A 12108-nucleotide genomic window follows, 5' to 3' on the forward strand; every position below is an offset into this window, starting at 1 on the left:
CAGTCTTCAAACTACCCTTCTAATACTCTCCTCTCTTCCTTTTGAGGAGTTGTGAAGAGACCCAGTGGACAGTACTTTGAAGTGAGCTTTTCAGGAGATATATTAAAACCATTAGTCATTTAGAAAAACTGCTCTGATGGACACAATTAAATCTTATTCCCCAATTCACTTCCATCAGCCAGATGCCTTTCCAGATGAATGCTGAGTGTGAGGAGAGCAGGGGACTCCCACAGGTTATCAAATACTGTACAGTAAGGTTTATATCCTCAATAGTATATAAGTACCTTTCCTTTATATATTCATCTTTCTCCATATTTTCCTTACCAAACAGCTTTAATAAGCATATGATTTATTATGTCTTAGTTCTTAGAGCTTTCCTTTGAACAATTGTGACATAAAAGGCTCAGGACACCAGTTATTTTTCTATGGATCATCACTTTATTATTTCCAAAATAAAATATGATTTCCATCATCAACATCATAGGCCTGTTTCCATTTTAAATGGACACGGTTTGCATATTTAACAGTGCACTTTTTCCATGTCCATTATTGAAAGATGTCACATTAAAATATTACATTAACAAAGAATGGTCCAACAGAACAGCCATCATCCTCAGTAACCCTTCAACACCCCAGACACACAGGTCCAATCCAGCTGTACTTTAGTACCAGGACTTTTACCCAATGTAGGCAACACAATAAATAGTGCCTATACCGCAATTTTCCACAAACAAACATCTCTATCCATCAGTAACGCAACAAAAACATGTGGATGTGTAATTCACTGTGTACAGACTGATTAAGTAGTGCAACATAAAACTTACTTGACAGGAATGTCATAGCTTAAGACCTCATAACCTGTTATAATCGGTACCCTAACCCAATCTCATGAAAAGGACAGTAGGAGTGGAAAAGTTAAGTGCATTCCATCTTTTAAGAGAAAGCGTGTGAGATAAGACAAGGAGAGATATGAAAAGAAAGGAAAGGTTATTACATCCATCTTAATGCAGCTTCCCAGTAAAACTATTATTTGCAGATCTGGGTTCAAATACTATTTGAAATAATTTCAAGTACTTTAGGTGTTCTTAATTCTGCCTGCACAATGGAACCAATAGAATAGCGCTGGCAAAACTGCAAACCCCACCCCTCTGGCAGGTTAAAGTAAACACTATTTTTGAAATAAATCAAACAGTATTTAAATCCAGGTCTGATTATTTGGCACTATATGTGGCAACTCCACGGGAGTGCCTGGTTGCGTACATGTTGTACCTGGGGTAAAGAAGAACAGATAAAGACTAGGGGTCACGTTCATTAGGCACCAAACGGAAGAAAACTGACTGAAAACGGGGAGAGACTATCTGGACTTGTCCAACAACACAAATTTCTCATTCATTTTCCATTGCATGGTCCTAAAGAAAGTGACCCAGGCATTTTCCCTGACCAGTAGAAACTCAATGTATAACTATATAACTAGGTCCTGTTTTTCCCCCCATGGTGAGGTCTTGTGGTCAGGAGAAAACTCCTGTTCCTACAAGACATTTTCTGAACAAGCTACAATAGTGTTTTAGGATGCAGTCCTGTTAGACAATCCTAGCAGAAGTAACTGTAAGAACGGGTAAATGGGATGGTTTTGGGCTGTCCTTGCTGACAGCCTCCTTGGACGTGGCTGATAACTGCTCATCCTTGTGTGGAGGGCTGTGGTGGTCATGGAACTTTGTAGGATGGTAATTTGGTCAGCCAAATGACTGCGGTCACCGTAACAACCGTTCAAATAACAAAAAAATACAAATGAATAAAACGTAGACGGACATTTCTCCTCCGTTCCTGACTGCATGTGCTGCCATAGAAACAGAATGAATAGAACAGGAGTCCCCATTCAACTCAATGTTGGCATAATGGGTGGACTGGCAGCCATTGCGAGTGTACCTATAGGACCAAAGCAGGAAGTCAAATATGTGTTGTGATTTGGTGATTCAACTCAATAGACATTACAAAAAGTACAGTACATTCCATTGCATGAGCCACACCAGTTAACATAATTTGAACGAACATTCTACATTACAAAAAAAGTTTAATCATGTTAAGAGTCCATGTTGCAGAAGAAACAGGCTTAACCGTAACATTCATTTTTTACGGTCTTTATCCATAACCGTGGGTTACAGGGTAATAGTGCCAGCCCTACTTGTGTTTCAGTGGTCCACTAGACTAGTGTGAATGGAGTAGAGGCTGGAGGCTCACAGCACAGACAGAATAATAAGGCTGAATTCCAAATCAACCCCTAGCCCCTCCCCGCTAGCCCCTTTTCTTGACCTGAAAGGGATAGATGGCTATAACCAATATGGTGGAGATTCCATCCAGCAGGCAAATCCCATCAGGAGGCCAAGGAAGTAACTACCATATTGCCTACACCTTTCTAATCCCTTCAGGTCTACAGAAGTGCCTAGGGAAGATGCGATAGTGCTCGATTTGGAATTCAGCTAAACACTAAGCTCAGCGAAGGTCAGGCCCATTGGCCAATTGACCTAGCCCTAACACTCAACATTCTAAAGACAAATTCCAAAAATGGCAACAGATTTCATAATACTGCTCCAAAGTGCTATGCATGTTTTTCTATACATGGAGGTACAGTCTTTGGTCACTAATTCATACTTTCAAGGACTAATTCAAGTTGCACTGTCAACATGTAAAGTACCAGATCATCTTCTTAGAAAACAGAAACATGAACAATTCTAAAACAGCTAATGAAGTAATGAATAGCAGGCAGGATGTGTGTCTGTTCAATGGAAGTGGCCCATAGCTTCAGCTGCCTTGACTCTCACCACTGGGTCTGGGTCCTGGAGCAGCATGACCAGACCTGGGAGACAGCACACACAGAACACAGTATGAGGTCATTGTCTTCCCCCAGGTGGTGCCAGTCCTATGCAACGCTAGTCAGACAGAAGACAACAAGTATGAGGTAGGTTTCCCTGATCACGTGGATCTGAGCAGGAATAACTCCTGGACCGACATACACAAGCACATTTAGTTACAGTAATATCACATGGAAGGAGTACTCATCACACGGACTACAACAACCGTTCCAACAGGCCCAACTCACTTGGAAGTAGAACTAGAAACAGCTAAGCCTACCTTTGGTCACACTCCCCATGTTGATGTGAGAAAATAATTCCTCGGGAAGATTACCCAGAAGGAAACCTACAAAGAAATAAAGGACATTAAATGTTCCATTAGATAAATATTTAAGTGAACATCTCTACCATGGTAAATTAGAGAGAATATTTGGTTTGTGCAAACAGCTTCATTGACATTGTCTTCTTGAAAATTACAACTAATTATGACATTTACCCTATATTATAACCAACCACTGTCTGAAAAATGACCAATATTTTTGGTAGTCATAAATGACTACAAAGACATTGGGATAGCTACAGAAGCTAAGACACAGAGCAGAGCCGTGTTGAGGTCAATTCACAAGGTAAACCAAATTCCAATTTTCCTTATTGAAAAGCATTGAAGAGAATTGGGATTTCAGTGTACTTCCTGAATTGACTGGAATTGAAATGGAATAAAGCCCAACCCTGGTGTTGAGGTGAAGTTGAGGAACAGAGATAATCAAAGGAAACAGAGACATCCCGCCCTGGTGTTGAGGTGAAGTTGAGGGAACAGAGATAATCAAAGGGAACAGAGACATCCCGCCCTGGTGTTGAGGTGAAGTTGAGGGAACAGAGATAATCAAAGGGAACAGAGACATCCCACCCTGACCAGTTTCCCTACCTACCGATAAACATAGCAGCGCCGGCCCGAACCTCGGCCCAGTTGCTTTTGAAGAACTGGATGACAGTGATGTGGTAGAAGTTGAGCATGCCAGGGAAGTCTTGAATCTGGTGACAAATCAAATAACAGTTCTATCATATAAAAAGAGAAAAATAACCGGAACCTTCTGTAATAGAACATTATTATTCAAGGTGGGTTTCCAAGGCAACTGCTCCACTGATTGCATAGCGTGCAACGCAACGCATTTAAAAAGCTGTTTACTACAGTAGGTAAATAATTCTCCTGATGCCAGATCTCCGTTACTGGTTTTGATGGCCGATGGTGATGGTGAGTAGAGTATTACAGTACTAGACCGTGATCAACTCACAAGATATTTGGTGAGGTCGTTGATGAACTCTCCGTAGTGCAGACTCTTGTCCTCGTGGAGATGGTTCTGGAACATAGTGGTGATGAGCTCTGAGCCCACCACCGGAGCACACACTCGCATGGCATACTTACACGCCTGCACAGATAGGAAACAGTCTTTTAGTCTACCATCTGAGTCTCAGCACAAAGGCTGCTTCAGTTCAATCCACGATGACGTAATAACGTATGATTCACTTTAATCTATGAAATAAACCAGACTATATCAGATGAATCTATGAAATAAACCAGACTATAGCAGATGAATTCTACGATATAAACCAGACTATATCAGATGAATTCTACTTATGTAAAGCACAGGACTGCAAAGAAAACTAGACAACAGGTATACTGTACCAAACATCAAACCAGTTCGTAGAACCATAGTTTCCCAAGTCCACTACGTGAGTGTTGATGTGAGGTTACCCACCTTGACCACCTGCAGGTTGGGGTCACTGAGGTGCAGCAGCAGGCTGACCAGTACATTGTGGATCTGGTCCTTGAACACAGGCTCTCCTGAACCAAACTTAGACAGGTTCCCCAGGAGCATGATGGAGGCACAGCGGATCTCATCATTCTCCTATTGGGTCAACAGTACAGGAGCGCAGTTAGAGGATCCAAACTAAACCCATCATAACGTTAACACACGTAGACCTACATAACAGAGAACCTTCAGAGGATCCAACCTAAACCCATCATAACGTTAACACACACGTAGACCTACATAACAGAGAACCTTCAGAGGATCCAACCTAAACCCATCATCATTTAATACATTGTCATTTAGCAGATCAAACCCTTCTTATCCAGAGCGACTCACGGTCTAACATCCATTTATTGAAACAAGGTTGTCCATTTCTTGATACTGTCAACTTCTACATGATAGTAATCTGACCCTGAGAAACTAGGAACTCAAAGCACCAAGTATCACATAAACATATAATATCTTGCCTTATCTCTGAGAAGAGAAGTGAAACCTAATAAGCCTTACAAATCTGTTTCAGACGTTGTAGCCCCATCACAAGCATCCTCCTCAGAGGCCACTAGTCTCTAATACCCTGACTACACCGCTCGCATCGCGTGCATTGCAAAATAAATTTAGGAATCTATATTATTAAATTATTGCACCCACACTGCTCGCGAGCGTCTGCGTTGTCAAGGGCTAAAATACAAGTCATTCCTATTTCTGACGCAGATCGCACTGCAAGTCCTGCCTCTCCCATCTCCTCATTGGTTTATAGAAGCAGGTACCCACGTGCCATCTCCTCATTGGTTATACCCACGTGGGTGATTGAAAGACGAACTGTTGCCAGTTGTCGTGGTAATACTATGAAAGTTTAGATGCCAATCACCATATAAGTTAAAACGATGAAAAGGCCTGGAAGGAGGAGAGATGACTAGAAACGATTCGGTTGATCGTTTTTATGTTTGGATTAATTGTCGGAGTAGAGGACCTTGTGCATTTCAGGTAAAATAACAACCAAATGTTTATATCCCAGGACAAATTAGCTAGCAACAGCAAACTAGCTAAATAGGACAAATTAGCTAGCAAGTGCAAGCTAACTAGCTAAATTGCCATACATGTTTAATGCTTTTCGACCTGTCCCCAAATTAATGTAATTGGTTCAGAGTTTGTTTTGATATTTTAACCTGCGTGTCGTGATCGCGTTTGGTGTGGGGGGACAAAATAAATGTATGCACGATGGTGCATGCGCGCAGCCGGTTATGGTTCCGTGATTGGTGTAATTTCACCTTAATCTATATCTATCAGGTAGGGGAGTTACCAAGAGAGAAAAGCATATTTTACGGTGCCAGACGCTGGACTTATATCAGGAATAGTTCAAATAAGCTTAATTAACTTCTTGCATCTAGGCGTTCCGCCAGCGGAACACCTAGCCAACGGAACAGCAGGGCGCGAAATTCAAAACATCAAAAATCAAATAATTTCAATTTCTCAAACATATGACTATTTTACACCATTTTAAAAGATACACTTCTCCTGAATCCAACCACGTTGTCCGATTTCAAAAAGGCTTTACAGCGAAAGCAAAACATTAGATTAGACACCACCTAGATTAGACACCACCTAAACAAGAAAAGCCACACAGCCATTTTCCTAGCATGGAGAGGCGTCACAAAACCCAAAATCCAGCTAAAATGAAGCACTAACCTTTGACGATCTTCATCAGATGACACTCCTAGGACATCATGTTACACAATGTTTTGTTCGATCAAGTTCATATTTATATCCAAAAACAGCATTTTACATTGGTGCGTGATGTTCAGAAAATGATTTGCCTTCAAAACTTCCGGTGAATGTGCACATTCATTTACAGAAATACTTATCATAAACGTTGACAAAATATATAACAATTATTTAAAGAATTATAGATATACTACCTCTTAATGCAACCGCTGTTTCAGATTTTTTTTAAAACTTTACGGAGAAAGCACATTGTTCAATATTCTGAGTACAGAGCTCCGCCATCAATGCAAGCTATACAGTTAGCCGTCAAGCCACGGCGTCGTCAAAACTCTAAAATACTGTTATAAATATTTTCTTACCTTTGCTGATCTTCGGCGGAATGCACTCGGAAGGACTCCCACTTCCACAAGAAATGTTCATTTGTTTGATGAAGTCCATAATTTATGTCCAAATACCTCCGTTTTGTTGGCACGTCCAAAACACTTCCAAAGGCACGAGACGGGGGCGCAAATCAATAGACGAAAAGCTCAAAAGTTCCATTACCGTTTGTAGAAACATGTCAAACGCTGTGTCCAATCAAACCTTAGGGTGTTAACATAAACAATCGATAATATTCCAACCGGACAACAGCGTATTCATTACAGAAGAAAAATAAAAAATGCTATCCATGCGTGAATGCGCATGAAGTAACTACATGACCTCAGACTGTCCACTGCTTGAACCGGCTGTTATTCGGTCAAAATCCACCATAGAAGACTCAAACAACTTTGTAAAGACTGTTGACATCTAGCGGAAGCCTTAAGAAGTGCAAGTTGACCCCACAGACACTGTAGTTTCAAAAGAAAATGGTCTGAAAGACTACAAGTCTCAGACTTCCCACTTCCTGGTTGGATTTTTCTCAGGTTTTTGCCTGCCATATGAGTTCTGTTATACTCACAGACATCATTCAAACAGTTTTAGAAACTTCAGAGTGTTTTTTATCCAAATCTACTAATAATATGCAAATATTTGACTCTGGGCCTGAGTAGCAGGCCGTTTAATTTGGGTACATTTTTCATCCGGACGTGAAAATACTGCCCCCTATAGCGAAGAGCCACATATACCTCAATGACGCTTGTAAGGTTAAACTGCATGTCTTATGTTATTAACTACAAAAGGCCCTTGAGGTAAGAAACCTATTTTGTGAGGGCAACCTTGCAAAGTTTGTCATTATTCTTTTTTATTTATTTAACTAGGCAAGTCAGTCAAGAACAAATTCTTATTGACAATGATGGCCTAGGAACAGTGGGTTAACTGCCTTTTTCAGGGGCTGAACGACAGATTTTTACCTTGTCAGCGCGGGGTTTCGATCTAGCAACCTTTCGGTTACTAGTCCAACGCTCTAACCACTTTATTTTGTCCCCCTACACCAAACGCGATCACGACACACAGGTTAAAATATCAAAACAAACTCTGAACCTGCCGCGCCAAAGTAATAAAGTCAATAGACAAAAGCTACTGGACATAGAATCAATGTACAGGGACCAGGATTCACCTCCATTTATTTTGATTGAACCCTTATTCTACCAGTTAAGTTGACTAAAAAAACACACTCATTTACAGCAACAACCTGGGGAATAGTTACAGGGGAGAGGGGGTGAATGAGCCAATAGTAAGCTGGGGATGATTAGGTGACCGTGATGGTATGAGGGCCAGATTGGGAATTTAGCCAGGACACCAGGGTTAACACCTCTACTCTAACAATAAGTGCCATGGGATCTTTAGTGACCACAGAGAGTCAGGACACCTGTTTAACGTCCCATCCGAAAGACAGCACCCTACACAGGGCAATGTCCCCAATCACTGCCCTGGGGCATTGGGATATTTTGGTGCCTCTTACTGGCCCTCCAACACCACTTCCAGCAGCATCTGGTCTCCTATCTAGGGACCGACCAGGACCAACCCTGCTTAGTTTCAGAGGCAAGCCAGCAGTGGGCTGCAGCAGGGTGGTAACGCTACCATGACAACAGTGGGCTGCAGCAGGGTGGTAACTCTACCATGACAACAGTGGGATGCAGCAGGGTGGTAACTCTACCATGACAACAGTGGGATGCAGCAGGGTGGTAACGCTACCATGACAACAGCGGGCTGCAGCAGGGTGGTAACTCTACCATGACAACAGTGGGATGCAGCAGGGTGGTAACGCTACCATGACAACAGTGGGCTGCAGCAGGGTGGTAGCTCTACCATGACAACAGTGGGATGCAGCAGGGTGGTAACCATGACAACAGAAGTGTCTCTCTGCTCTACTCACACTCTCCAGGAAGGGTTTGATCTTCATGAAGATGTAGACAACCAGCAGCTGGACGTTCTTCTTGTCCAGGTAGAGGAGCACCTTGGACAGGCCCGACATGGCCTCCAGAGTGATGCGTTTCCCAGGGTCGTCCTTCTCCTCCATCCCAGAGCTCATAGCAGCCAGCAACTCCTTAGCATATTTATTTACCTAGAAAATAGATTTTGTAGAGGTTCTGATTACATTGAGATCCATATTTGTCTGAAACATTGTTCCCCTCTGCTGCTGTCTTGGGTAGACCAGAGGGATATACTACAAAGTAGGATAGCCAGATAACTTGTCTAAATATTCTGAAATAACTTTTTATATACATTTTATATAAACCTGAAATTGGCATGGTCTAATTGACTCCACCAAAAACACAGTTCAGATTTCTTAATGAACCAGAAAACCAATATATATTTTATAAACAACCCAAAATATATCTGGCTAACTCATTGATCCTGCTCTGTAGTATATCCTAAGCATTAACTTCTGTTAATGCTTTTTGCCTGCGTATTATTGCCACATTGAGGTAAGATTAAAATCAGTCATACCTTCTCAGCTGATCCTATGGTGATGTTCCCCAGCCCCCTGACAACCAGCACACCCCTCCCCTCTTGTCCCCCCCTCCATATGTACCTTCTCAGATGATCCCACAGCGATGTTCCCCAGCCCCCTGATGGCCAGCACGCCCCCTCCCCTCTTGTCCCCCCCCCTCCATATGTACCTTCTCAGGTGATCCCACAGCGATGTTCCCCAGCCCCCTGACAACCAGCACACCCCTCGCTCTCCCCCCCCCTCCATATGTACCTTCTCAGGTGATCCCACAGCGATGTTCCCCAGCCCCCTGACGGCCAGCACGCCCCCCCTCCATATGTACCTTCTCACGTGATCCCACAGCGATGTTCCCCAGCCCCCTGACAACCAGCACGCCCCCTCCCCTCTCGCTTCCCCCCCCCCCCCATATGTACCTTCTCAGGTGATCCCACAGCGATGTTCCCCAGCCCCCTGACAACCAGCACGCCCCCTCCCCTCTCGCTTCCCCCCCCCTCCATATGTACCTTCTCAGGTGATCCCACAGCGATGTTCCCCAGCCCCCTGATGGCCAGCACGCCCCCCCCCCCCTCCATATGTACCTTCTCAGGTGATCCCACAGCGATGTTCCCCAACCCCCTGACGGCCAGCACGCCCCCCCGCCCCTCCATATGTACATTCTCAGGTGATCCCACAGCGATGTTCAACAGCCCCCTGAGGGCCAGCACGCCCCCCCCCCCCCCCCCCCCCTCCATATGTACCTTCTCAGGTGATCCCACAGCGATGTTCCCCAGCCCCCTGACGGCCAGCATGCGGACGGTACAGCAGGGGTCAGAGATACGCTCCATCATGTTGTTCATCAGGACATCCATCATCATCAGCTCTGTCACCACGTGGTGGTTCAGCAACTAGTGTTACACACAGAGACAGAACACAGTGGTTCAGCAACTAGTGTTACACACAGAGACAGAACACAGTGGTTCAGCAACTAGTGTTACACACAGACAGAACACAGTGTGAAGCCAGTGGTTCAGTAACTAGTGTTACACACAGACAGAACACAGTGTGAAGCCAGTGGTTCAGTAACTAGTGTTACACACAGAGACAGAACACAGTGTGAAGCCAGTGGTTCAGTAACTAGTGTTACACACAGAGACAGAACACAGTCTGAAGCCAGTGCATTGAGATATACATGTAGGAGACGTACAAAAGCTCAACAAATGCAATGTAAAGTACTTTCACTCCTAGTGACAACGGCAATTAAAATGCAATCCCTTCCAAGTATTATAATACTGTAAAGCCACTATGTCCAGTTTGACATCCTAACTCTGACACCTCTAAACCCCCCTAGAGTGGATGTGGGCAGCCCCACCTCTAACACCGACCCCCCCACAAGCATCACGGGACTCGTCTGAAGTCGGTACATCCGATCTGCCAACTTGTGTCTGTAGTGTGTGAACAGTTTGGGCGATACACTAATATGACCCTCACAAACACGTACATGTCAGTTATTTTGCTCCAGGACGCCCACAACCCTCATAAGACTAGTCTGAAGGCAGCCCGTTCAAAGGCACTTCTAGATTGTCTTGCCCATTCACCCTCTGAATGGCACACATACACAATCCATGTCTCAATTGTCTCAAGGCTTAAAAATCCTTCTTTAACCTGTCTCCTCCCCCAGACCTTTCTGTCCCACATGAACTGCACTAGCTAGCTAGCTTAGCTCATCACTAGCTTGGTTTGCTAGCTAGTTACAGTAGCTTGGCAAAACAGCAACATTTTGGCTAGCTAGCTAAATTGTACAGCCAGTATTTTGTCTATATCAATTATGTTACTATTACAAAAATGTTGGGCAAAACAAATAATTTATGAAACCGTGATGTATGACAGTGTTGGATGTTACATGCAATTTCTATTGCATTTGAATTGCTTTGTGTATCAGCAAAGTTGATGATGCAACTTGCATCTGCAACAGAAATTGCGTCCAAATTGCTTGGTGTCACACAGGATTTATATGTTTGCAGATGTGAAGGTTCTGGATAAGTATAATCAGTGTGGAGGTGGACATTCTATCATATTGCTTCCTTCTTACAGACCTACAACAGTGGGCCCTGGGCTTGGCTCACCTCACAGACCTACAACAGTGGGCCCGGGGCTTGGCTCACCTCACAGACCTACAACAGTGGGCCCTGGGCTTGGCTCACCTCACAGACCTACAACAGTGGGTCCGGGGCTTGGCTCACCTCACAGACCTACAACAGTGGGCCCTGGGCTTGGCTCACCTCACAGACCTACAACAGTGTGCCCGGGGCTTGGCTCACCTCACAGACCTACAACAGTGGGCCCTGGGCTTGGCTCACCTCACAGACCTACAACAGTGGGCCCTGGGCTTGGCTCACCTCACAGACCTACAACAGTGGGCCCTGGGCTTGGCTCACCTCACAGACCTACAACAGTGGGCCCTGGGCTTGGCTCACCTCAGAGAAGAAGGCTGTGATAGTGACCCTCTGACACTCGTAGATGTTGTTGAGACAGGGGCACAGACACTCCACTATGGCCGGGAGACGAGGGCCTGCGTGCTTGGCCATGGCCCTGAAAACAACAACACACCTCTCACACTAACTGGTACAGCATAAAGGGTAGCTATACTGTACATATCATGAAGAAAGAGTTAGGGCTGAGGTTAGGGTTGAACCAGGATGTGGACATGAAGCCAGGGTTAAGGTCAGGGTGTACCTGGCGAGGAGGGTGACCCCGGTGATGTGCTGCTGGGGGTCCTTCATCTTGTCCCAGGCCCCCTCCTGGTCCAGGGGTTTCACTACATGGTCCAGCTGGGCCCGGGCCAGGAGGATCCGCAGCGCCTCCACCGCTACCCTGC

At 44.5% G+C, this 12108-nt stretch overlaps 1 protein-coding gene across 2 annotated transcripts in view; it reads right to left on the reverse strand.

The window, feature by feature from the left end:
• Positions 1–415: 415 nt before the first annotated feature.
• LOC115185714 (maestro heat-like repeat-containing protein family member 1) overlaps positions 416–12108 on the reverse strand; it is a 39880-nt gene continuing 28187 nt past the window's right edge. For both annotated transcript variants that reach the window (XM_029745799.1, XM_029745798.1), the window contains 9 exons: positions 11967–12104; positions 11708–11822; positions 9992–10138; positions 8676–8864; positions 4607–4756; positions 4142–4276; positions 3779–3881; positions 3130–3195; positions 416–2854 (listed from right to left, as the gene is read on the reverse strand). In XM_029745799.1, coding sequence (XP_029601659.1) covers positions 2778–2854; positions 3130–3195; positions 3779–3881; positions 4142–4276; positions 4607–4756; positions 8676–8864; positions 9992–10138; positions 11708–11822; positions 11967–12104 — 1120 coding nt within the window. In that variant the 3' untranslated portion in view covers positions 416–2777. The remainder of the gene's footprint in view (positions 2855–3129; positions 3196–3778; positions 3882–4141; positions 4277–4606; positions 4757–8675; positions 8865–9991; positions 10139–11707; positions 11823–11966; positions 12105–12108) is intronic.

This window comes from Salmo trutta, chromosome 3, assembly GCF_901001165.1.
Source record: "Salmo trutta chromosome 3, fSalTru1.1, whole genome shotgun sequence".
In the NCBI taxonomy this organism is placed as follows: domain Eukaryota; kingdom Metazoa; phylum Chordata; class Actinopteri; order Salmoniformes; family Salmonidae; genus Salmo; species Salmo trutta.